Consider the following 26,773-nt stretch of genomic DNA (forward strand, 5'->3'; position numbering starts at 1 on the left):
TTGATATAATTTCCTATTTGATTTGACTGTTTTCGCATTTGAGAGATGATGTTTGAGATAATACATTTATCACAATAATCTTAAAAGACAGTAAAAGACATGTATTGGACATCTCTTTATGTTTCTACAGCCTTTTCATGGATCTGACAGCATTCAGTTCAGACAAGTGTTACTACATCTGACCTCATAAGATTGCCAATAAAGTGACCAGGGTGCTTGTCCAGACATTGGATAGACACTTTGAATTAGACTGTCTGAAAGTGGCTCTAGTTTAAAGCAGACTGACCCCTTTCTTTTACAATTGAAACCAATGCTTTTGAGATGGGACAAAGAGAAGGACAAAGGGAAAGGAAGAAAATAGCAAACATGGAGACGAGACAGAAACAAATCTCATCCAAAAAGCCCTGGGGGGTTAAATGTCACTGGAGAATCCTTTAAAGATGTATTGATTTCCCACATGTTTTGGTCAGTGCATGCGTTACCCTGGAGGCATTGTGTATGTGCATTTAGGGGGGGGGGGGGGGGGGTATAGATCTGTGTTTGTTCATGTGAGTGTGCATGTGTTTTGGGGGGTATAGATATGTGTGTGCATGTGTAAGAATAAAACATGTGTACATATGGTTATCTATTTGCAGAGGTGGGAAGTAGTGGAATACAAATACTTCGTTACTGTACTGAAGTACATTTTTCTGGTATCAGTACTTTACTCCACTACTTATTTTTCTGACGACTTTTTACTTTGACTTCTTACATTTTGAACACAAATACCTGTACTTTCTACTTCTTACATGTTGAACACAAATACCTGAACTTTCTACTTCTTACATTTTGAACACAAATCCCTGTACTTTCTACTTCTTACATGTTGAACCCAAATACCTGTACTTTCTACTTCTTACATGTTGAACCCAAATACCTGTACTTTCTACTTCTTACATGTTGAACCCAAATACCTGTACTTTCTACTTCTTCCATTTTCCAAACAGGCTGGTTCCTTTAGTTTGAATGTGTGTTTGGTGGCGTGATCATTATTATTTAGAGTCATTGCGTGCCTATTGATTTGAACACGATCCGTGTATCCATCATTTCCTGGTCTTCTCTAAAGAAGAGGGACCAATGAAAACGTTGTCATGTTGCCGTTGTTCAGCATGGAAACATTCATGAGCTAACAATGACATTATTGTTCTATTAATATAAAGGGAGGTCAGGTACTCTTTAAAACAGCTGCTAGTTATGGGTACTTTTTACTGAAGTACATTTCAAAGCCTCTTTACTTTTACTTGAGTACAGAAGTTTAGTCAGTACTTCTACTTTTACCAGAGTATTTTTAAACACGAGTATCTGTACTTCTACTTGAGTAAAGGGTGTGTGTATTTTTGCCATCTCTGTCTATTTGATATTTGATCCATATATCTGCCTTCGTGAGGGGAAAGCTTTACATAAAGTAATTTTTTTTCATCTGTTTGAATAAGCGTGCATGAGGCCTGTTAATCCGGGGTGTGAGATGTGGCGGGACGTCGTACATTATTAATTTATTGCGGCGTTTTGCACATGTTGACCCTCCTGGCGATGGGAGGGGGGGCAGCAAGCCTGTGGTGGAGGCTTTAAATATTTCAGAGGGCCATTTTCATTAATATAATGGGAATTATCCAAGTCACTAAGTCTAATTAGAGGGAGGGTGTGAAGTTCAGCTCTCCTCCCACCTCCTCTCCATAACCTCCTCTCCATAACCTCCACCAACGTCAGTCACTGCCTTACTGGAATTTAGCAAGAAAGCTGTATTTGCTGAATAAAACTTTAACATTAACTTCTAATGCTGTGCTCAGTAGGATTTATAGTATAGTGTGAGATACTATGTGAACTATATACTACAGTTTATTGTAGACAATATTACACTTAAGCATGGCATTGCCCCGATGCAGAAATACAGTTCCATGAAGAAATGTTGAATTTTCTTTTATAGGAAGCTTTAAATAGCCGAAATTGAACGCTAATCGTTTTGAAATAAGCCGTTCTCGATCACTTATTAGTGCAAAGTGTACACATACATTTGGCCATATTGTGTGTTTCTTTATGTGTTTTCTATTGGGTTTGAACTGTTGCTTTGGGGGAACTAATCATTTTACAGCATAACCTTCTACTTTGGGACCTTGTGGTCGGCTTTTTTATACCGTTTTAGACATTAATCAGTTCATTTAAAAAAGAGAAGAACAGATAAATCAATTCAGAAAATAATGATTGACTGTGGCCCCAGTGCTAATAGTGATGGATGATTCAAAGCAAAGTTCAAGACAAATAATTGGAGTGTAAAAGAAAGTGTATGGTGCAATATTATTACACGGCTTAGGTGAATACTCTATTCTTATTGGTCAATTTGGACATTCCAGACGTTGTTCATGTACGATAACTGACCGTTGCTAAGGAGAGCAGACCGTTGCTAAGGTGGGACGCTCTGATTAAGGGACTGTATGTGCAGTCATAATCATCCACAACTAAACTGTCCCCAGTAAAGAAAAGAACAAGGTGGCAAGAGAAGGAAAGAGGCTAAAAGACTGAGAGCTGGACGTCAGATGAATTAAGACAGACAGGAAGTAAACACTAACAGGAACAATGTGTGGTTTCCGGCAGTGTTTAAAGACGGGTTCATGGTTTCCATAGCTAAATGTCTGCCGTTCTAACTCCTCCTACAATCTGAATCAGCCCAGATATCCATAAACATATTTCTCTATTTGTTTGAATAGAGACACTCTCTTTACTGAATATGCCATGACATATAGAGACATCAAGAGGAGTGGAACATTGGTTTTGAAGAGTCACAATCTGAGTGGACAATATGGGAGGTGAGGAGAGACAAGTGGAGGTGAAGAACGAAGAGGACATGTCAAGTAGATGAGAGGAAAGAGTGAATAATGACACTCTCAACAGAGGATCGAAAAGGTGAAGAAGGCAGCGTGGCCCTGGTTGCCTTTTAAAGCCTCAGCTTAGCTACCAACAGCTTTTAATTATGCCTGTCTGAGGCGCACACACACACACACACACACCACACACACACACACACACACACACACACACACACACACACACACACACACACACACACACACACACACACACACACACACACACACACACACACACACACAGGCAACAGGTGGGTTGTGTACACACTAGCTTTCTATTTAGCTGTCACTACTTGTTATGAATAATATGGAAGCGTGGAGAAAGCTGGTAAACACAGACAGCCAAACTGAGATAAAAACAGTAAACTGCAAACTCCCCAGAGCCTCATGAGCAAAGATATAACCAGATTGTTCTTACAACAAAATAAAATCCAATTACATCTCACGTCTCGTCATTAAAAAATGAATCTGCAACATATTCTCTGTAATACACCTCTGTTAAGCCACCACCCGATTTCCATCCTGCCCTATTTTATGATGTATCCACTTTTTCCAGTATTTGAAGTATTGTATTATAAATTCTGAACACACTTCTGCTTCTTTGACGAAATCAATCAATAATCGATCAATAAAGTTTGTATCTATCTATCTATCCATCTATCCATCTATCCATCTATCCATCTCTCCATCTCTCCATCATCCATCTATTTGTCAAGTCAAAGTCAACTTTATTGTCAATCTTCTCGTGTGAGATACAGACATGGAGATCCAAATGCTTTTTCTCACAATCTCAAGGATTAAAACTGCTTGTATTTTGTAATTTCACGTTTGTTATACTGCTGTTTTCATGCTGTCTACTGAAATTATTTGTGCTCTTAGCTTGAAAAGGGCAGCCGACTAATCCGTCAAATCATATTATTTTTTTTTTTAATGACTCTGGAAAGGATAAGGTACAACATGTGTGAACAATACTAATCTATTAGACCGACAAGCTTGTTTTTATTGGACTGTTGACTGAGTTCAGTATTTTAATTATTTTTACATGGCTAAGTTGAATATGCGATTTTGATTGGTCAATTGTGACATTTCAGAGGTTGTTAATTTTAGTTATCAGACTGTTACTAAGGGGGATCAAGGGACTATGTGCAGTCATATCAATCCGCAGAAAGAAGTCCGGTCAATTTAACCTCATCTGTGGACTACAAACTAATTAGTTTTTTTCCCTCAGCAACATCATGGAATACTTCTGTAATATGAATTGTATATATTTTTGGAGAGCACAATACGAAACAAAGACAGACAGGAAGTAAACACTAACAGGAACATGATATGGGCTCTGGCAGTGTCTAAAGAAAATAATTATATAGGAAAAAAGGTAATATATATTAGTTCAAATGGCTAATTCACTGATAAACGTTATAGGTGCATGGTATTGGGAGTAGTGATCATTACTGTAACATCTACATTATAACTAGTGCAGTACTGCATGTAATAGTATCATCATAGTCCTTCTTCCTGTGTGTATGTGTAGTATTCAACGCATAATGTACCCCTGACACACAGCCAAAAATGTTTTTAGCTAAAAAAACGGTTGGTCAAGGGCGACAGAGGATTGTGTTCAGCTGCTTTATCTGCTAACGTTTGTAGCTATCAGCTAGCAGACATGTTGCTTTCTCTATGTATCTCTGTTGTACTGCACACACACACACACACACACACACACACACACACACACACACACACACTTAATACAATTTATTATGTACACATCCATGGTAAAAAGAAATGAAAATAAGTATCAGCATTATAAAAGTATGTAAAGTGTATATATAGAAATGTTCAGAGACATGAACACATTAACAATAATCAACTGTACAAAAGTGTATGTGCACATGAGCAGTGGTATTCTCATGTGAAAGCACCTGCAGCATCTCACTGTGAGACACCACCAGAGCTGGGAGAAGTACTCGGATGTATAAATGTCTTGTACATTTCCCCTCTTTGGTAAGAATGAAGGTACTCTGATTCTGATTCATGCAATTCTCCTCACAGACAAAAGTAGAATATATTAACACAGTTTTCTGACTGCATTGCACAAAGGAAATCAATATTATTCACCATTTGTGTAACTCTTCCCTTTTACCCTCATCTATTGTGTTTCTTAGGACTTGGAAAACCAACATTTGTCTGCAGCTCAGTGATTTATCTGCTGTTTTATTGTCCCGTCGCCTCATGTTAATCTCGTATCTCCGCTTTAGAGAGGTCAATCCTCTCTGGGTCATCACACCAAGTGTTAAAATCCCTCTTCGGGACGCCCACGAGGCTTTTTAGAAAATTACAATAAGATTAGCCACAAGGGCGTTGCTATGGAAACCTTATCAGCCAGAAAACAGAGACACATGACATGCACTGATATGAACGAAGAAAAAAAATGCCACTTTGTGTGTGTTTGCATTTTGTGCATGCATGGGAAGCCACCAAATGGCTACACTCCCATACATACAGACAGATGTATGTCTCACTGACACACACACACACACACACACAGACAGACAGACAGACAGACAGACAGACAGACTCTAATACCATATGGTAGCGTTCCCATAGTATCCCAACATCCACTGTCACTATTTCTACCTCATCTGGAGCTGCAGAACACACACTTGCAGTACAACAAAGTATACATTTCAGAATTATTTTATTTGTCAAGTAGACTTATCTATTAAATAAAGAGGCAAGCAATAATAATAAAAGTACACATCAATGGTAAAGCAGCTGGTAACAGCATTAATAAATTGTAATAAATAAGTGTGTTTTGCAAGTAGCAGTCATCCTATAACAATGTCCAAGTAGAGTAGAAGTACAACACACACACACACACACACACACACACACACACACACACACACACACACACACTGTACTGATGCAGCAGTTTTATCCCTGAGGCAGGTTAAACGTTTGTACTCTACCATTGTTACTTCTCTCTGTCTCTCCCTCAGGGTTACTTGAGGACAGAGTGAGATGGTTTCTCTGCAGTTGGTTTTGCGTACTGCAGCACAAACACCACAGCGCAGTATAATGTATAATGCAGTATAATGTAGTACACCTCAAATGGGATAGGTATACACACACACGCACACACACAGACAAATATTTGATTGCATATTGTTCTGTGGAGAGTGTGTGAGTTCAGTTCTCTTCACAGGGCCCAGGGGGCATTATTATGTTTCATTTTTTGAGGAATAAGACTATTTGATAGTATCCCAAATTGAAAAACCTTGGATTTATTAGTAATAGCTGCCGATGGGATTTAATATGTACCTATTGATTCATTCTTTATGCAGTCATGATAATTTCTCCATCAGTTATTGGCTTGCCTGAGAGCAAAGGACTGATTCTCACTCATTATCGTGTTTTGTTGGGTGCAAAAGTTCACTCTGTCACGCTTCATTGCAGACGGCTCGAGGACTCAGTGGAATTTCTTTCCTCTCGTCTCTAAAATACAGTTGATTTTTATATGAATTATTAATAAGTGGAAACTTGATTATAATCCATGTGTGTTTTAGTTTGCCCAGTGGAGTTATCTTAATGTTTTCCTCATTAGTGTGAAGGAAAAGCAACTTCCTCTCTGCAGCTTCCTGGCAGAAAGATGAGCCGGCGCCTTGTATGGCTCTAACAGTGTGTGTGTGTGTGTGTGTGTGTGTGTGTGTGTGTGTGTGTGTGTGTGTGTGTGTGTGTGTGTGTGTGTGTGTGTGTGTGTGTGTGTGTGTGTGTGTGTGTGTGTGTGTGTGTGTGTGTGTGTGTGTGTGTGTGTGTGTGTGTGTGTGTGTGTGTGTGTGTGTGTGTGTGTGTGTGTGTGTGTGTGTGTGTGTGTGTTGTGTGTGTGTGTGTGCGTTGCGTGCGTGCGTGCGTGCGTGCGTGCGTGCGTGCGTGCGTGCGTGCGTGCGTGCGTGCGTGCGTGCGTGCGTGCGTGCGTGCGTGCGTGCGTGCGTGCGTGCGTGCGTGCGTGCGTGCGTGCGTGCGTGCGTGCGTGCGTGCGTGCGTGCGTGCGTGCGTGCGTGCGTGCGTGCGTGCGTGCGTGCGTGCGTGCGTGCGTGTGAAGAATATTTATAGATGTCTGATATGGACACAAGCTACGGACCAGCAGACTGTAGAGGGTCTCAGGGGTTCGGAGGCTTACTGCTTTTCCAGCTTGTTTTACTTTCCACTTTCACATTTTGTGATGAACTTTTCCATCACACTTTCTTTATTATTTCACACTTTATTTTGCACTTTAAGACCGTTTTGTGTTATTTTGTTTAAAATCTTTTTGTTGACAAGGCATTGTACATGAGTTAAAAATACAATAAACATTTAAAAATGTAAAATTAAATGAATATCAACAGTAGAACCATATCTATAGAATACACTTTATAATACTTTATAAGATAACATATAATTAAAGGTGGGGTAGGTAAGTTTGAGAAACCGGCTTGAGATACACTTTTTGTTATATTCCATGGAATGATCTTAACATCCCGATAGCAATGAATATCTGAAGTGCTTTGACAACAAATCCATTAAAAAATGTCATCTGTGGAAGCCGTAGAACTGTAAAAAGCACGACCAATCATTTTAGCCGGCCCGGAGACCAATCGATCGATTGAAGTATTGATATTAGATGTCAATTTAGATATGTATGAAGGAACAGGATTGTAGAAGTATTAGAAGAAGTGGAAATCAGGCGTTTGTTTCAAATGTTTAAGATTTTAAAATCTAATGTGAGTAATATTTAATATCTATTAATCGAGTTGCGTCCTTTTAATTTTCTTGCAGATCAATGTACGCGTCACCACCATGGACGCTGAGCTGGAGTTTGCCATCCAGCCCAACACGACAGGCAAACAGCTGTTTGACCAGGTAACTCACACACACACACACACACACACACACACACACACACACACACACACACACACACACACACACACACACACACACACACACATACACACATGTTTTGAATGTATTTATTTCAACTGTGTACATAGTGAGGAAAAAGGCTTCTGTCATCTGTCCAAAGACGGGAGTCAGTGAACTCTGTGCCCTGCTGGAAGAATCACATTGTTTGTTATCCACTGCTAATGGAAAGCAATATGGAGAGTGTGTGTCCGTGTGTGTTTGTCTGTGTGTGTGTCCGTGTGTGTTTGTCTGTGTGTGTTTGTCTGTGTGTGTGTGCCAGTGGGTGCTTGGCTGGGTTTGGGTTGGTACTGGTTCTGTGCAGAGATGACACACAAAGTGCTCTTTGTCTAAGCTTGAGGCTTTTATGAGTGTGTGTGTGTGTGTGTGTGTGTGTGTGTGTGTGTGTGTGTGTGTGTGTGTGTGTGTGTGTGTGTGTGTGTGTGTGTGTGTGTGTGTGTGTGTGTGTGTGTGTGTGTGTGTGTGTGTGTGTGTGTGTGTGTGTGTGTGTGTGTGTGTGTGTGTGTGTGTGTGTGTGTGTGTGTGTGTGTGTGTGTGTGTGTGTGTGTGTGTGTGTGTGTGTGTGTGTGTGTGTGTGTGTGTGTTGGGGAAGTGAAAGGGCAGCTTTCAGCATTGTTTCATGTCGGGCTCTAAAGGTTGCTGGGGTTGAGGACGACAGAACGAGAGAGACGTTTTTTATTCATGTTTTTTTTGTGGTTGCTCTTTTATCTGCGCTCTGCTTTATAGTATGAGATCAAAAAACAGAAAAAAGCTTTTAAGGCTGTACGAGACAAGGTTATGGAACAAAACATGTGTGTATCACACCTCATCATGAACATGTAATCAGAATCAGGTTTATCCATTCACACTGACGAGGAATTTGCTAATGGTACAAACATAATGACACAGCAAGAGAGATTAAGATGTCAAATAAAGACAAAGAAATATAAATATATTAAAAAGGAAAGAGTTCTGAAACGAGTCAATAAAACAACAAATAACCATGTTTGAAAATCAATTATTCATGTTGGAAGAAGAAGAAGAAGATCCCTTATAATTCAGGTGTTCACTATATACTGTACAAATACATAAATCCTATACACAGTGGGTCTGAATACACACATGCACACATTTCTTATAGTATTGAATTACCAGTTTTTTCCAGCCCGCCTACTTCCAGTTCACACTCTGTCTAGTTTTGATCCGATCGGGACTCGAACCAAAGTCCTGACAGAGCTCAGTGGTGGATGGAGTTTCATACGTCCATCATAGACTTAAAATAGGTGCAGATAAAATGGATCTTATAATATCGTATTTACAATGATTTGCCATGTCTATGATACAACTAAATATTCAGAGGGTGGTAAAGCTGCTTGACGGTTTTATTAGAGCCCTGGCATTTAAGAAATTGTTCTTTGTTAAAGGGGACCTATCATGCAAAATGCACTTTTGTACGTCTTTTATACATGAATATGTGTCCCCGGTGTTCCAGGGAACTCACCAAGTGTCAGAAAACACAACCCTCTCTATTTTCCTCCATACCCAAATCTCTAAAAAAGGGGCTGCAACGGATCTGATCAAAACTGATCCAGATTTGAACACTGTCCTGACGTCAGGACAGTGGCGCTATGGCTATTGGGCCAACTCCACCAATCAGGAGGAGACAGCCACGGCCATTGCCGTTCGAAAGCACTGGAGACGTTGTAGTACATATGCCAGGCCTGTAGGTGGTGCTGTTCTCACAGAATCAGCCCTTGCTAAAACAGATCTAAAAAATGTCAAATTGAGCAAAATGAGGCATGGCTAAAATGCATGATCTGTTTGGTATTTTGAAAAAAAAAAAGTATAAATATGCCTTATATACAGATGGGGCATCTTATTTCGGATGCCAGCATACAGCTTCCTGCCTACTACCAGCCAGTTACCTGCCTAAGACCTGCCAAAGACCAGTATCTGGGAATGTTAAGCCCTCCCACTATTTTCCAAGAGGGCGTTGCCAGATTTTCAATTTCAGGATTTAACTAGGAGATGGCGCTATATATTAAATAACTATGGCCAAACTAAGACTTAGTTTTTCACAAGAGAAAATGCAGATATTATATAAAAAACTAAAGTTAAAATCTTATTTTTAATGCCCCAAGAGCAATAAATCACCGACCCCCCTCTGAGTGAATACCTGTTAACTTAACATCTTGTCACAAGCTTTTTGGAAGAAAAAACTGACCCAAGAGACCTGTAGTTGACTAATTACAGGCCTCAATAAAGTTCTGCCATTGGTTGTGAAAAACAATGGTGGACATAGTGGAAAGTGAAATTGACATTGTCGAATTTAATAAAAATACAAAATAATGTATCTGTGTACGTGTTTTACTATGTGATCTGCATGCACTTATCAAACATCTAATTAAAGAATGGTAGCTGTGAATGGTAGCGGGAGGAGCAAAAAACACACACTTCAAGTCAGATCATCACCCTTAGCTATTTCAATTACCTCTCAAACAAAATAAACTAGTTATAAATGTTTATTTTAAATAAAGTCTTTATGACTCAGAATATGAATAATATGGGTCCGTTACAGTTTGTTTTTATCTGATTTCAAATAAACAAAGTCTTGGCTTTCAGAATATTTTGCCCCAAGAGCAATAAATCACCGACCCCCCTCTGAGTGAATACCTGTTAACTTAACATCTTGTCACAAGCTTTTTGGAAGAAAAGACTGACCCAAGAGACCTGTAGTTGACTAATTACAGGCCTCAATAAAGGTCTGCCATTGGTTGTGAAAAACAACGGTGGACATAGTGGAAAGTGAAATTGACATTGTCGAAAAACACTTGTTAAAAAAATCCTGAGTGAGGCTTTCATAAATTGCATTTAGCTGACGCTTTTATCCAAAGCAACTTACTTATTTGATAAATGATTATTCATAACAAATATGAGTGATGTGTGATTATTATTCATGCTATATACTGATATAGGGCTAAGTAAGCAATCAATCCTGCAAATGAACCCTTAGTTGTTCAATATATTTATTCAGACAATGTGAGTAGAAATACAGAAATTCTGCTCCCACCTAAGGCCAACGTTGCAATAGTACAACATTTCCCTAAAAACTTACCAAAACGTAAACATTTTTAAAACTCTTTCATTTCTGCTCCAGAGCAGTTAAATTGGGATTTGATATGTGGGGGGGTTCTGTTAGAAGGTGCGACGGGGGAGGGGGGAGAGACGCTCGTGAATTGTCAACGGGGGGGGGCCTCTCTGCACGGAGGAGCCGCAGAGAAGAGACACACGTTCACTAAGCCGAATCACAGTGATCTGCTATTTTAAAGTAAATTCAACACATATCGACCCTAAATATAGCATATATTAAGAACGAGAAAGTGTTAACATCGTTTTTTGTAAACATATGACAAATGTGCGAGGGTGATGACATCAGAGCATCGTCCTATGGGCTTAGCCCCGGACAGGTACAACAGGTATTCACTCAGAGGGGGGTAGTTACCCATTTACATGTCAAAAAGCAACATACAGTAGGCGGGTGGGGGATGGTGAACGTTTACATTTAATTTAAGGGGAGCAGTTACTGAGAAGTATATAATGAGAACTGCTACCAATGGTGGCCTATTTAGTTTATTAAGAAATACATATTTTTAGCTTTTTTTGATCTGCAGTAGGAAATGGAGCGGACCTGCAGAGAGTAGCGACAGGGCTGGTCCAACCTGATCTGTGAAGTGATCTAACTAAGTGCTATTCATATTCTTGACGGGAAGTGCAGTGTAAATGGGGGGCTTATATGCATTTGAAAAGCAATATAAATCACACAGTTTGTATACAATAGGCTTTAAAAGCACCATCGATAACCATTGCCCTTCTCCTATTCAAACCAAAAGAGAAAATGCAGATATTACACTCTGAAAAGAAAGGGTAGACATATCTGTACTCTTAGTGCCAAGTAGCTAAGCTATTCATTCGCAGAAATGTAAAGTGATCTATCTAAGTTCTATTCATATTCTTGACGGGAAGAGTTAGTATACAATAGGCTTTAAAAGCCTTCTCCAAATCAAACCAAGATATCTTGGGTCAGTCTTTTCTTCCAAAAAGCTTGTGACAAGTTGTGAAGTTAACAGGTATTCACTCAGAGGGGGGTCGGTGAACCGGGCAGAGTTTTTCGTCAACGTGTGTGAACATTTAAATCTTCCTTATTGAGCTTTAAAACAAATGAATAACGACTATATATTATAATAAAAAAAACACCGGCTGTTGTTATGCCTGCTGTAACGTTAACTTACTCCGTTCTCCGCTTAAGTAATTATGCCGTTACAAGCTTCATAGTTGTATTTATCATCTAAATTTGCCGAAACAAGTTTAATATTCTGAAAGCCAAGACTTTGTTTATTTGAAATCAGATGAAAACAAACTGTAACGGACCCTGCCGTGTTATCTATGATTACTATGCCTTACTGTACATTCATAATTTCAGCCGGAGGTAGGTGGGAGGCGTTGCGGAGGAGCAGATTGCGAGTGAGGTGCCTGTTCTAAACGAACTATTACAGCTGTTATAAAGCATTAAATAAAAAGTCATGAAAGAGATAAGGAGGAGAAAAGGTTTAAGGAAGTAAGCAAGGAATACAGAATGTTTCGTTACGTTACTTTGTTGAGAATGTGGCCATGTAATAAACGGGATAATTTGCAGCGACTTGGTCATTGTGGGGAAAAATAACACCCATCCTGATCGTTTCAATGAAGTTGAATACAGAATATTCATATTTGTCAGTGATTTCATGTCAATTCGGCGAACATAAACATCAATGATGATGATTAAATTAGGATTAAAAATTGGGAGAGCCGGCTCGTTCGTTTTTTTCGACTAAACAACATTATTTTGTTAAATAACAACATGGTGATGTTTTGTAAATGATTACATGTCTTATTTAGCACAGACTATGATCCTATCCGTGCCATATGGATCTTAACAAAGATCCGCTATACATTAGTACCAGACATACTGTACATCCAGTTTACTGTGTCGAAGTTGATTTCACATGACTCCAGTGTGGAACCCCACTGCACCCCCTGGTGGATCAATGATCCATTGCAGCTGGCTTCACAATAATTACATTTATTTATCACAGGGGCGGTATCAAGTCAGACTGGGGGCCGGCTCTTCATCACGGGCCGATCTCGGGCCGATCACGGAACGTGCACGAGCCAATCACGACCCTCGCGTTTCAAACTGTCCAAAATAAGACGCTCCATCTGTAGTTATGGTCCTACACTATATTATTAAAATATAGCATGATAGGTCCACTTTAATTATTTTTACTTGTTTTTACAAGGTAACGTGCAGATATATAGAACAACATTGAAAGAATATTAAATAAAATCCCTACATTTCTAATTTCCTTCTCGTTGCATATACTTGGTACACAGGGTGTCCGCGGGGTCTTAAAAAGTATTAAAAGTTGATAAATCAATTTAGCGAAAATGAAGGCTATTAAAAAGTATTAAACGGCATTTTCCAAGGTATTACATTTAGTAGCTTGTTTCCAATAAGTATATAAATTGTCCAAAGAGGTTGTATTCTACAGTCTGCCTGAATGTAATCATTGCGTAGGTGTGTAGTGTGATTCTGTGTAGTTTATTTATGGCATCCCGTTGGATTTGACGTCATCTGAACAGGACATCGCACGCTCACTGCTTGATAGCGCGCGAACGTCCGTTTACGCCGGTTGTTAAACAACATCGTTAAGGGGAAATGCAAGTTTGCGTCCAAATGGTTGGAAGATAAGGAGGAAGGACAATCCATACTGTGTATAATCAATGTGAGGTAAAGTGTGTCGCCAAGGTAACCGGTTAGAACTCAAAGTGGCGATGAGGTCTTAAAATGTATGGAAAGGGTCTTAAAAGGTCTTCAAAGGTATTACATTTGACTTCAGGATTCCTGCATATACCCTGGTACAGTCAAAATGGGTCATTGATATATAATTAAATACTGACTTGTGTAAAAAATCATCAGAACTTTTTTATGTTAAGCTCTCTGTTGTATATTGTTTTAGGTCAATGTGTTATGGGTGATAATGTAAGTGAGGGTTATTATTTTGTTGGACACGCTTTTATATTTCTGAATCCCACTGTAAAGGCAGGCTTACATTTAATTTTACCTTGTGTCAAAAAATATCCCCCAACAAGATGAAAAATGAAACATCTCCAGAGATATAAAGAAGAAATAAAGGATAAAAGAAAATTGCTGCTTTTCTGATTCCCTCTTGATAAATATACAAACAAATGAAAATGGGTTATTTTTACAATATAATAAAAAAATTGATTAAAGTGAAAAATCATTAGAATTTCAGAGATAAACCTACATAATTTATTTGCAGACCTAGAACGATTTAAAGCGATAAATATAGGTGTGGAGATTACACACGGAACAGGAAATCACTTGTGCAGCAGTGAATGAAAGCTGTTTCATTTCCAAATGGTGCAGACACACATGAAAGGAGAGAGGGCTTCATTGATAAAGAGGCTTTCACAAGCTAAATATAAAACACCTATAAGCTCTCTCGCACGCACGCACACACACACACACACACACACACACACACACACACACACACACACACACACACACACACACACACACACACACACACACACACACACACACACACACACACACACACACACAACATGATAAAAGGCCTTAGTGAGCTGGGAATGCTTTTTAATCAGACTCAATCAAACCGAACGACAGCATGTAAGCCTCTGAACACGAACACTTTGATGAAACACACACACACACACACACACACACACACACACACACACACACACTCTCACTGTTCTCTATGAACAACAGTTTTCCTCTAATATGAAAGCAACAACTCTTATAAAGTGTGATTTTCCTGCTCTCATCCCAACGTTCCCAAATCATTTATCCACATTCTGAAACGTCACCTCTATATCTGCCAAGCAGCATCCGCATTGCTGCCCCTGCATACTGCATTCCCAGCTGGGGGCCCCCTTGTGTGTGTGTGTGTGTGTGTGTGTGTGTGTGTGTGTGTGTGTGTGTGTGTGTGTGTGTGTGTGTTGTGTGTGTGTGTGTGTGTGTGTGTGTGTGTGTGTGTGTGTGTGTGTGTGTGTGTGTGTGTGTGTGTGTGATGTGTGTGTGTGTTGTGTGTGTGTGTGTGTGTGTGTGTGTGTGTGTGTGTGTGTGTGTGTGTGTGTGTGTGTGTGTGTGTGTGTGTGTGTGTGTGTGTGTGTGTGTGTGTGTGCGTGCGAGAGAATTGTAATTGAATGCACAGTTACCACAACATGTTTTGGATGGATGTTTACAGTGTGTTTGGATTTGTTTATGCATGTGATTATTGATACACATGGGTGTTTAATGTCTGCGTCAGCGTGTGTGTGTGTGTGTGTGTGTTAATTACATGCTGGTGAGTGTGGCGGTATTGACTGTGTAAATCACATTAGAGTGTGAGTAGCATCTGCAACCCCCCAGAGACTCACTCTCTCTCTCTCTATTGCTGTTAAACGGACAACAGTAAGTGAATGACAAAACAGGTGATTATGTGTGAGGGAGTAGGAAGCGAAGGCAAAGTTAGGACGTAGGGAAGGTAAGAAGGGAGGAAAATATAGACACAATTTAGCACAATTTCATTCCCTTCTGGTCTGCTTAAAGGGGCCATACTATGCTGATGTTCAGGTTCATATCAGTATGTAGTGTCTCTACTTTAAAGAGTCCTCTCCTGCTGATGTTCAGGTGTATATCAGTATGTAGTGTCTCTACTTTAAAGAGTCCTCTCCTGCTGATGTTCAGGTGTATATCAGTATGTAGTGTCTCTACTTTAAAGAGTCCTCTCCTGCTGATGTTCAGGTGTATATCAGTATGTAGTGTCTCTACTTTAAAGAGTCCTCTCCTGCTGATGTTCAGGTGTATATCAGTATGTAGTGTCTCTACTTTAAAGAGTCCTCTCCTGCTGATGTTCAGGTGTATATCAGTATGTAGTGTCTCTACTTTAAAGAGTCCTCTCCTGCTGATGTTCAGGTGTATATCAGTATGTAGTGTCTCTACTTTAAAGAGTCCTCTCCTGCTGATGTTCAGGTGTATATCAGTATGTAGTGTCTCTACTTTAAAGAGTCCTCTCCTGCTGATGTTCAGGTGTATATCAGTATGTAGTGTCTCTACTTTAAAGAGTCCTCTCCTGCTGATGTTCAGGTGTATATCAGTATGTAGTGCCTCTACTTTAAAGAGTCCTCTCCTGCTGATGTTCAGGTGTATATCAGTATGTAGTGTCTCTACTTTAAAGAGTCCTCTCCTGCTGATGTTCAGGTGTATATCAGTATGTAGTGTCTCTCCTGTGACATGTCTCCATGCTTTAATGTTCAAAAAGCTCTTTATTTCTCTCATGCTGCCTGTGCTGCAGCACCTCTTTTCACCGCACTTGGACACAAATGGACTTCCAGGCGTGCATAAGTTTAACACGAGTTTCTCTTACTTTGTTTGTTCTGAAAATACAGAAACACAAGCAAATCACTGCATTATGTTGACACGGTCTAATATGTGATGCATCTGGTTTAACATTCATTGACCTTCTCAACCTTTCATCAAATATACAATATCAAAACATCCCGCTGAACACACTAAATGACAATTTTCCTCACACATACACATCTTATTATTATCTAAAGCTGGTTACACGACAGGCATTAGTTCATATTAGCTAGTAGGTGACACATTCACACGACACACTCTCATTTAACCGGTAAAACGACGATAAAAATGCAATATAAATGTGAATATATTGTGCTGTGTTTCAGGTGGTGAAGACGGTGGGTCTGAGGGAGGTGTGGTTCTTCGGGCTGCAGTACACCGACAGTAAAGGCTACATCACGTGGCTCAAGCTCAACAAGAAGGTGGGAGACCCTGAACGCAACCTCTACAAGACTCTCTGTGCATGTAACCCCTTTTAGACAAACTATTTATTTCAATTTTCATTATTTATGCAGCTAAATGCATCCCCACAACTTGAAAAAACATGATATTTAAATGATGTACACAGTAAAGACTCCTGTGGTTTGAACTGTAACACGCAAGAATGTTTTAGAAGTAGTTTAAAATCTAAATATTCTGAGGCTTTAATCCAAGCTTTAGTGAAAACATGTTTTTTGAAATCCTCCTGAATCTTAATTTATTCTAATTAGATTTACTCCAGACTTACTCATACTGTATGTTTCCCCGCTGTATGTTAATGGTGAGAGATGTGTGTGTTTTCTCTCCAGGTGACGCAGCAGGACGTGAAGAAGGAGAATCCTCTGCAGTTCAAGTTCAGAGCAAAGTTTTTCCCTGAGGATGTTTCTGAGGAGCTCATCCAGGAGATCACACAGAAACTATTCTTCCTGCAGGTACTGTGCAACTGACGGATCTCTGTAACGGCCAAGATGTTGTGGTGTTGAGGTCAACCCAAAAACACCTAGTGTAAGGGATGATGTGCATCGAGGCGGTCAAAAAAGCCTTAACCACCATGATATACTAAGACAAAAAGATCCACACTGTGTACCAACGGCTGGAAATGCAGCAACAGCAACGTAACTTAAAATGACGACAGCACAGATCGAGGTTTCTGTAACTGTCCAAGTCTGTTCACAGTTTCTTTTCACGGTCTTTAAACACTGCCAGTGCCCAAACTGTGTTAGCAACGGTCTGTTCACAAAAGATAGCAGACCTCTGGAATGTCCAAATGGATCAGTCAGAATCAAGTAATCACCCAAGCCGTGTCATAAATCCTAATAATTTCACAGCGGTTTTCTATATGTGAAAGCGGGGGTGACGCTCGTGAACTGTTAGCGCCGGTGTTATGCATGCCCACTGCACCTCGCGGGAGTGCGCCACAGCGTAAAGCACTCACAGATATTTCAATGATTTGTACGGCAAAGTTAGGTTTGGAAACGATATCATCTCCTTTTAGCCGGGCATGCATAACACCGGAGCCTCGCTGCGGGGAAGCTTTGGTGCTGTTCTGAGTTTGTTCTAATCTGTCAAAATGACGGACTGCTTTCAGATTTTTCCGTCATTGTTAAAAAAAATCGGTCATAGACGGAAAATATTCGGTTAACGCGACCTCTGCTGCCAATATCAGACTGGATTGTGTTAGACAATGTAATGCTTGTGTTTAGTAATTAACATATAACTGTTGGGATCTTTTTTTTTTAAATGATAAATGTTAGAAAGCTATGTATTTTTTTCAATTTGTCAAAGTTTGGTGTCTATTAAAGTATATTCTTGGTATCAGTGCAGGTAATATATAACATAACGATTAGCTCTACTCAGCTACGCTTTAAAATCAATCAGAATACTTTATTTAAAATGTTATTATTTTGTGTGTGAACGTCTTCTCCCTGCAGGTGAAGGAGGCCATCCTGAACGATGAGAACTACTGTCCTCCAGAGACCGCCGTGCTCGTGGCTTCTTACGCCGTCCAGGCGAAGTACGGAGATTTCAACAAAGACCTTCACAAGCCCGGCTACCTGGCCTCCGACCGGCTACTGCCACAAAGGTACACACACACATACACACACACACACACACACACACACACACACACACACACACACACACACACACACACACACACACACACACACACACAATTCACACTATACTATACCGAGGTTTCTCCCATTTTTCCCTTTGAAATGTGGGTTTTTCTCCGGAAGTTTTTCCTTGTACGATGTGAGGGTCTCAGGACAGTGGGTGTCGTTTTTCTCATACTGATATTCTGAACAAACTGTGCTGTTGTATTTGCTGTAAAGTGTCTTTACTGTAGGGTATTTTTATTATATGTACAGCACTTTGGCTCGACCAAAAATCGTTTAAAAATGTGTTATATCAATAAAACTTGATTTGATTTGATACTGTGTTTGTGAGGACCCACGTTGGAATTATTGATCCCCTTACCCCTAAGCTATGTGGAGGGTGAAAACTAAATCGTTTTACATAAATTAGCTGTAAGGGATGGTCCAGTGAATCCTAAATACATGTTTCTCTGTTGAAATACAACCCTGTCACTTTAAGACTTTTCCCAAAATGGGTTTATTTATCATCTTGTTAATTAGGGGGGTTCAAGAGAAATATAGGGAAATGGTGTGCTGACAAAGGGCTTCACAGTTTGCATTTCATTCCTTCACTCATTCATTTATACACCTTCATTTGTGTGGTCTTGTCACCAGTTTTGGGTTCCAGTGTCCTGTACAAGACTATGATCAACATTTAGAAATGAGAAGCCGGTGGAAAATAACAGCGAATACAGTTTATTTCAATTTCCAAAGAGACTCTTCATGCAGTCTGCATTACCAAAATGCATTTTGGCCCAGACTCACTCACAGACCACCGACAGAAACACTTTATACATGTTTCAAAGTGAGCTTGTTGTATAAACACACTGGCAACAGCTAACAGAGAAAACATCCTGAGGTGTTTATTGAAACATTTCTTGATGCACTTCTTTGTAGAGTTCTGGAGCAACACAAGCTGACAAAGGAACAATGGGAGGACCGAATACAGAGCTGGCATGAGGAACACAGAAGCCTGCTCAGGTAAGAGAGTGTGAAGAGGAGAGAAATGACTGTTTAATCAACGCTTGAAGATTCAGCTTTTTGAAGACATTGATGTGTGTGTGTGTGTGTGTGTGTGTGTGTGTGTGTGTGTGTGTGTGTGTGTGTGTGTGTGTGTGTGTGTGTGTGTGTGTGTGTGTGTGTGTGTGTGTGTGTGTGTGTGTGTGTGTGTGTGTGTGTGTGTGTGTGTGTGTGTGTGTGTGTGTGTGTGTGTGTGTGTGTGTGTGTGTGTGTGTGTGTGTGTGTGTGTGTGTGTGTGTGTGTGTGTGTGTGTGTGTGTGTGTGTGTGTGTTTTAGTGTGTGTGTGTGTGTGTGTGTGTATAGGGAGGATGCAATGATGGAGTACCTGAAGATAGCTCAGGATTTGGAGATGTACGGTGTAAACTACTTTGAAATAAAAAACAAGAAGGGCACAGAGCTGTGGCTGGGGGTCGACGCGCTGGGACTCAACATCTACGAGCACGAAGACAAGTAACCAACACACACACACACACACACACACACACACACACACACACACACACACACACACACACACACACACACACACACACACACACACACTCCACTGGCTTCCCTGTACAAAGCCCTCCACCATCTGCCCCCCCCCCCCCCCTACCTCACTGACCTCCTCATCCTCTACCAACCCCCCCCCCCCCCCGGTCCCTCAGTACCACCTCAGCCGGTTTCCTTTCCACCCCCTAGGCCAAAACTCCGGAGCTTTGGGGACAGAGCCTTCTCTGTGGCAGCCCCGAAGCTCTGGAACTCCCTCCCCCAAGACCTCCGTGACTCTGAGTCCCTCACCCTGTTCCAGTCCCGCCTCAAGACCCATCTCTTCGCATCAGTACACTCATAGCCCCCCCCCCCCCCCCCCATCGATTCCTGTCTTTCGTTCGTCTTCGTCTGTCCTTCTCCCCCCCTCCCCCCTCCAAACTGTAAAGCGATTTAGAGACTATGAAAAGCGCTATATAAATTCAATTTAATATTATTATTATTAGGTAGAACAGCTTTATTTTAAGAGCTTGTGAGACATTGCTTGGGTCTAGTTGATGTTATCAGCATGTCATAAAAAACTGAAATAAAAATACAGGAAGAAAATGAAACCACAACGCCCACTCAAATAGTTTATTTTAGGAAGATAGCCTGCTGCAGTAAGTGACAGCAATATACTTTACTAAGAGCAATACATCTCTTATAAATGTATATTAAATGGCAACATCTCTCAACCAACAAATTCACATTTTGATATCTAAAACAATGAAATGAAAGTTGGGCTGAGCATTGGAGACTGGACCAAACAAGTGGACTTCACTTCTTGAATGGGCTGAGCTGGAAGTGACATGCAGGGTTCTTACGGTCATTAAAAACCTGGAAAAGTCATGGAAATTCAAAATGCTAATTCCAGGCCCTGGAAAAGTTATGGAAAACAATATTTTTCCCAAAGTTTTGGAAAAGTCATGGAAATGTAACTAAAGTTGCATCAAATATAATTTATATTTTATCTAATCGCCGAAATAGTAATACTATAATGATAATACATACTGTATCGTATAGTAAGGAAACGTAAAATGGCATTTAACTGATGAGGTATTTTGCTGGAGAGAGATTTTAGTTGCTTTAGCGTGTAGAAGCTAGTAAGCCTACTATTTGATTTGTTTTAGATAGGACCAACATGTTTCAGACCTTATTTTCCTGTTCCATGTTAAAATAAACCATTTTCAGTGGTACCGCTGAGAAAGAGTAATTTTTTAGGTCATGGAAAATTAGGTAAAGGTCATGGAGAAGTAATTGAAAATCATTGGTGAAAAAGTGTATGAACCCTGGACATGATATTTATGACTGAATTGTAAATCAATCCACCTTAATTGGATGGTGTTGGTCACATAGGACTGACTTCCTGTTTACAGTAGGTGGCGCTATCACTCTGACTCAACATTGACCTGCCTAAATCCTGAGGCCAGGTTTATTATCAAGCACACAACAGTCGGATCAGTTAGGAGAATGCTCAGAAGTTGCACCAATATCTTGTATCATGGCAAGTGTCTCAAGCTACTTTGCATGTAACAGAAAACTTTGAATAACTTTTTACCCTTATGGTTTTAGCGAGGTACTTAACAAAAGTAAAGTTGGAATAAATCCATAGAGGATAAAGTACGGAGCCTGAAAATGGCAAAAATACATTAACGAAAAATCCCACTAAATAAAAAATGGATAACTTCCTGTTGAGTTTAGATAATCGCCCCAAGAGAGTTTTATTCTAGTGTGCTACACCTGCCTGTCAAATATCGTGAATATAGGGTCCTACAACCAGACGTTGTTGGTGTTCAGGACCTAATAAAACGTTTGTTTCCCTTTGTTGCACTTGTCTGGTTGAACCTCTCTTAAGGAGCATAATGGAACATATTTTCTTCTAATTCAAAATAAATGTAGGTTTATAAACTGGGATTCAATACATCCAAAATGGGTCTTGTTCTCTAGTTTCCACTGTCGATTTAAAGTGTACACATTGTCAGCTTTCTTGAGGACCTTGGATTGAATGGGTTTTACAACAGCGCCCTCTTTTGGACAGCTGATGCACAACCTGACAGAAAACTAAAACTCATCAAAGCCTTTATTCTGATATTTCAAAATATTATAGTTTATGTTTACTTTCAAGGCATGCACATTTGCTTATAAAATTGTGTTCAAATATTTAAGAGGTAAAGCATCTCCATCAATCTTTTAATCTTTAATAAAATATCTCTCCTCTCAGGTTGTCCCCAAAGATCGGCTTCCCCTGGAGTGAGATCAGAAACATTTCCTTCAACGACAAGAAGTTTGTCATCAAGCCCATCGACAAGAAAGCCCCAGTAAGTGTTGTAACGTTGTGTGACTGAAGATATATATATCTTATTAAATTCAGTATATTTGAACACCTTCCATCCCTCGTATCTCCTGCAGGATTTTGTATTCTACGCCCCTCGGTTGCGGATCAATAAGCGCATCCTGGCGTTGTGCATGGGAAACCACGAGCTGTACATGAGGAGGAGGAAGCCCGACACCATCGAGGTGCAGCAGATGAAGGCTCAGGCCCGGGAGGAGAAGCACCACAAACAGATGGAGAGGTACACTACACGCTGCGTATTTTCTAAAATATTATTTATTATAAGGTGACTTTGAAACATAGTTCTAGGGGCTACAGATGACAAATTGCCTCTTGGATAACTCTGGCACATTTTCAGCAAAGTTTAAAGGTGGGGTAGGTAAGTTTGAGAAACCGGCTCGAGATACACTTTTTGTTATATTCCATGGAATGCTCTTAACATCCCGATAGCAATGAATATCTTTAGTGCTTTGACAAAAAATCCATAAAAAAATGTCATCTGTGGAAGCCGTACCAATGACCAATCATTTTAGCCGGCCCAGCTAAAATAACTGGATGGCCTACCTGCCTGTCAGCCTTCCATCTGTGCACAAACTTATCTCGTGCCCTCATTGGTCATGTGCGTGTCCGTGTGTGTTGGAGGAGGGGCTCTGTAAGGAAGCGGCAGATTTTCTCCGGTTGTGTATTTTCAAATTCTAGCGCACTCGAGCTGGTTTCTCCAAAATGACATACCCCTCCTTTAATGTACCTGTTAATTAAATCAATAAATTCAAAATATAATACATGAAGGGCGGTTGGATTGGAAGCATCATTTTACATGTATTCCTGCTGGAAATTAAGATGTACCTGTTTTTCCATTATTCCAATGTGCCCTTTTGTCTACTCTACATAATTCATTCAACATGTATATTTTCTACTTTCTTGTTTATTTCTAGTCTTTTAATTTTTATTGTACAATGTCTTTTTATGCTGCTGCAACACAAACAATCCCAAATTGGGATCAATAAAGTACTTCTTATCTTATCTTATAAACACTGGCACAAATACTACCTTTTAATTGGTGACAGCATACAAACATACGTATATTGGAGTTATTCAAATAATACATCTGACACTGCCAAACTGTAAAAAGTGGCTTTCCTTTCCAGTGAATTCTGTGTGGGATTGAGGAGTTTGAGACATTTATTTTTTAACAAATATCATCTGATGTTTTGTTTAAGGTTTTTGATAAAGCTCTATGGCCAGTAGGGGGCAGTGCTGCATTGAAGGAAACATGCTAACATGCTAACGTACTCATGTGCAGGGCAGGAGCTGATGTTTCAGTGTAAAACACCACAACCGCAACATAGCTCTTTTAATGTTAGTTAAAAAAACATTATATTTTGTTATTTATTTGCTCATGACAACATGCAATGAAGTTTTCCTATATCAATGTGTCAATTTAGAAAATTCCAATTTAAAAAAGTCCATAACATGCAGTTTGCTTCTGATTTTCTGGTGTATGATTAGAATGTTCACCTGCTGGCTGTGACCGTTGTTTTATGTTTTCCTGACAGAGCTCAGCTGGAGAACGAGAAGAAGAAACGAGAACACGCGGAGAAGGAGAAGGATCGGATAGAGAGAGAGAAGGACGAGCTGCTCGAGAGGCTGAGGCAGATCGAAGGCCAGACGCACAGAGCTCAGAAAGGTACTGTGTGTGTGTGTGTGTGTGTGTGTGTGTGTGTGTGTGTGTGTGTGTGTGTGTGTGGTGTGTGTGTGTGTGTGTGTGTGTGTGTGTGTGTGTGTGTGTGTGTGTGTGTGTGTGTGTGTGTGTGTGTGTGTGTGTGTGTGTGTGTGTGTGTGTGTGTGTGTGTGTGTGTGCAAATCAGTTGAAACACTGTAAGTACACCATCGTAAAGAAATAAATAAGTGGCACATTTTTAAGTAAGTGAACATATACAAGTTTGAAGGAGTCTGTAATGTTAACAAATACAATAACAAGTAAAGAAAATATAGGGTAAATTGCACATTAGTGTATATTTCACGATTTCAATTAACTTTAATTTCGCTTTGCATCGGCCAATCGGTTTGCTACTCACTCACTGCGAAGTGGACTTAACCAAAACACGCCTGTTTGCTATCCTGGCCCCTAAATGGTGAAACAAGCTCCCCCTTGATATCAGGACATCAGAGAGTCTACACCTATTTGGTCCCAGACTGAAAACTCACGTGTTTCGACTGCATCATTGCTAACGATAGAAAATAAAAATAAATCTCTTCTGTACGTAGCACTTACAAATGATTTGGCTTTAAGTGAAGGGAATGCAGTATCACTTACTCTGGTTGGATTATAGATAGGAAAGTAGCTGCTTTTCAGTTTGTTTCTTCATGCTCCTTTTCGGGTATGGTGTGTTTATAGAGACATGTTTTGTAAATAACTGTTATACATGAAGTTGTGCATACCATGAACGGAACAAATGAAATGAAATGAAATGGTTGAATGCACATAAAAGCGTCAGCTAGATGAAAATGTAAGCTCACTTGAACATTACGAGGTGGTCTGATGTATTGTGTGTGTTGGAGATTAAATCAGAGATTGAATCAGCGAGATGAATTGTAATGTTCACTTGTGTTGGGGTTTGAGGTGGTCTGAGACTCATCTATTTCCGTGTGTGTTGGAGATTAAATTGTCAGCTAGATAAAAATGTAATGTTCACTTGTACATTATGAGGTGGTCTGATGTATTTTCATGGGTGTGTGTGTGTGTGTGCAGAGCTGGAGGAGCAAACGCGCCGGGCGCTGGATCTGGAGCAGGAGAGGAAGAAAGCGAAGGAGGAGGCGGAGCGGCTGGAGAGAGAGAGGCAGGCGGCCGAGGAGGCCAAGACAGCGCTGGCTCAGCAGGCTGTAGACCAGATGAAGAACCAGGAGCAACTGGTATACACACACACACACACACACACACACACACACACACACACACACACACACACACACACACACACACACACACACACACACACACACACACACACACACACACACACACACACACACACACACACACACACACACACACACCACACACACGCGCGCGTCTAATATGAAAGCAACAACTCTTATTAAGTGTGAGTTTTCCGTCTCTTTTTTCCTGCTCTCATCCCGACGTTCGCAAATATTTTATCCACATTCTGAAACCTAACCTCTATCGCACGCACGCACGCACGCACGCAGACAGACAGACAGACAGACAGACACACACACACAGACACACACACAAACACACACAGAGAAAAAGAAGGAGACAGTGATTCGTTTTGTACTGCATTGAGGTTTATGTGCTGGATTATTGAATGACTTTGTGCATGGTTTGACTTAACTATTTTCTTTCCTTATTTGATTATTATTTGTCAGACTTGTTTCTGACTGGCAAAGAAAACCTGCCTTATCGTCTCATTTCCTTTCAGTCTGGGGTTACTTTTTGTTGTCTTGTGTTAGGAAAGTCAGACATTTAGTTATCATTGCTCTGTTAATATTATATCAGCTAATTTATTTCTTCTTCTTGAATGGTTGTCAGTTTACAAATGCTCACTCTGATGAGAAAACTAGATTTGCTTATTTTACACTTTGCATTCAGTTAGACATGAACTAAAGGTCAAACCCATTACAACACACACACACACACACCATTCACAGCCATTCTTCTCCACTCCTACATTACTACTGGTTAAAATTACATTACATGTCATGTCATTTGTTAGACGCTTTTATCCAAAGCGACTTACATACATACAAAATGACTTTACCTTGAAAGGCATATGCTAATCTTTCAATCAATCCATTAAATGTGACTTTCCTTTTAAAAACCTACATCTTTTTATTCTACTTGTACTTCCTGTTTAGTTTTTCTTCCTTTAAACCCATTTTACACTCTGCTTAAAGTGTATTACTATACATCAATTAACTTTGGCGCAGGGGCTAGAAGACAGCATGTCAACATGTACCTAACCCCAAAATATATCCATTTAGCATGTAGTCTTAAGGGCTGTGTAAGTCACCTCGGTTAAAGGCTTAAGAACAACAACATGTAATAAAAAGTAATAACAGACAGTGTTTCATTGGTTTAGGCTTTCATCATACTAACACAGGGGTCTGTACAAATCATATAACATGTAAGAAGAGGACATTTATCTACTATCAGTTTCTCAAATAAGCCAAGTTTTGTTTCCATATTGTCTGTTTCATATTATATTAAACTGGAAATACCTTTGAGGTTTTCAGGACTTTTGTTTGGACGCCAGAATGAGCTCAATTTGTTCACTTTTAGCTGACATGTGTTGTTATTTTTGGACAGGCTGCTGAGTTAGCGGAGTTCACTGCCAAAATCGCTCTGCTCGAGGAAGCCAAGAGGAAAAAAGAAGATGAAGCAACAGAATGGCAACACAAAGTAATGTAACCCCTTTATTTACATAAATATTCT

At 40.0% G+C, this 26,773-nt stretch overlaps 1 protein-coding gene across 1 annotated transcript in view; it reads left to right on the plus strand.

Annotated features, from left to right (window-relative positions):
• LOC117496121 (radixin) overlaps window positions 1–26,773 on the plus strand; it is a 43,313-nt gene that overhangs the window by 14,220 nt on the left and 2,320 nt on the right. The window contains exons 3-13 of the mRNA XM_034147823.1: window positions 7,719–7,802; window positions 16,662–16,757; window positions 17,124–17,246; window positions 18,246–18,397; window positions 19,353–19,436; window positions 19,779–19,925; window positions 22,207–22,303; window positions 22,395–22,558; window positions 23,874–24,004; window positions 25,070–25,230; window positions 26,648–26,740. Coding sequence (XP_034003714.1) covers window positions 7,719–7,802; window positions 16,662–16,757; window positions 17,124–17,246; window positions 18,246–18,397; window positions 19,353–19,436; window positions 19,779–19,925; window positions 22,207–22,303; window positions 22,395–22,558; window positions 23,874–24,004; window positions 25,070–25,230; window positions 26,648–26,740 — 1,332 coding nt within the window. The remainder of the gene's footprint in view (window positions 1–7,718; window positions 7,803–16,661; window positions 16,758–17,123; window positions 17,247–18,245; window positions 18,398–19,352; window positions 19,437–19,778; window positions 19,926–22,206; window positions 22,304–22,394; window positions 22,559–23,873; window positions 24,005–25,069; window positions 25,231–26,647; window positions 26,741–26,773) is intronic.

The sequence above is a fragment of the Trematomus bernacchii genome, unplaced genomic scaffold, assembly GCF_902827165.1.
Source record: "Trematomus bernacchii unplaced genomic scaffold, fTreBer1.1, whole genome shotgun sequence".
Taxonomy (NCBI): domain Eukaryota; kingdom Metazoa; phylum Chordata; class Actinopteri; order Perciformes; family Nototheniidae; genus Trematomus; species Trematomus bernacchii.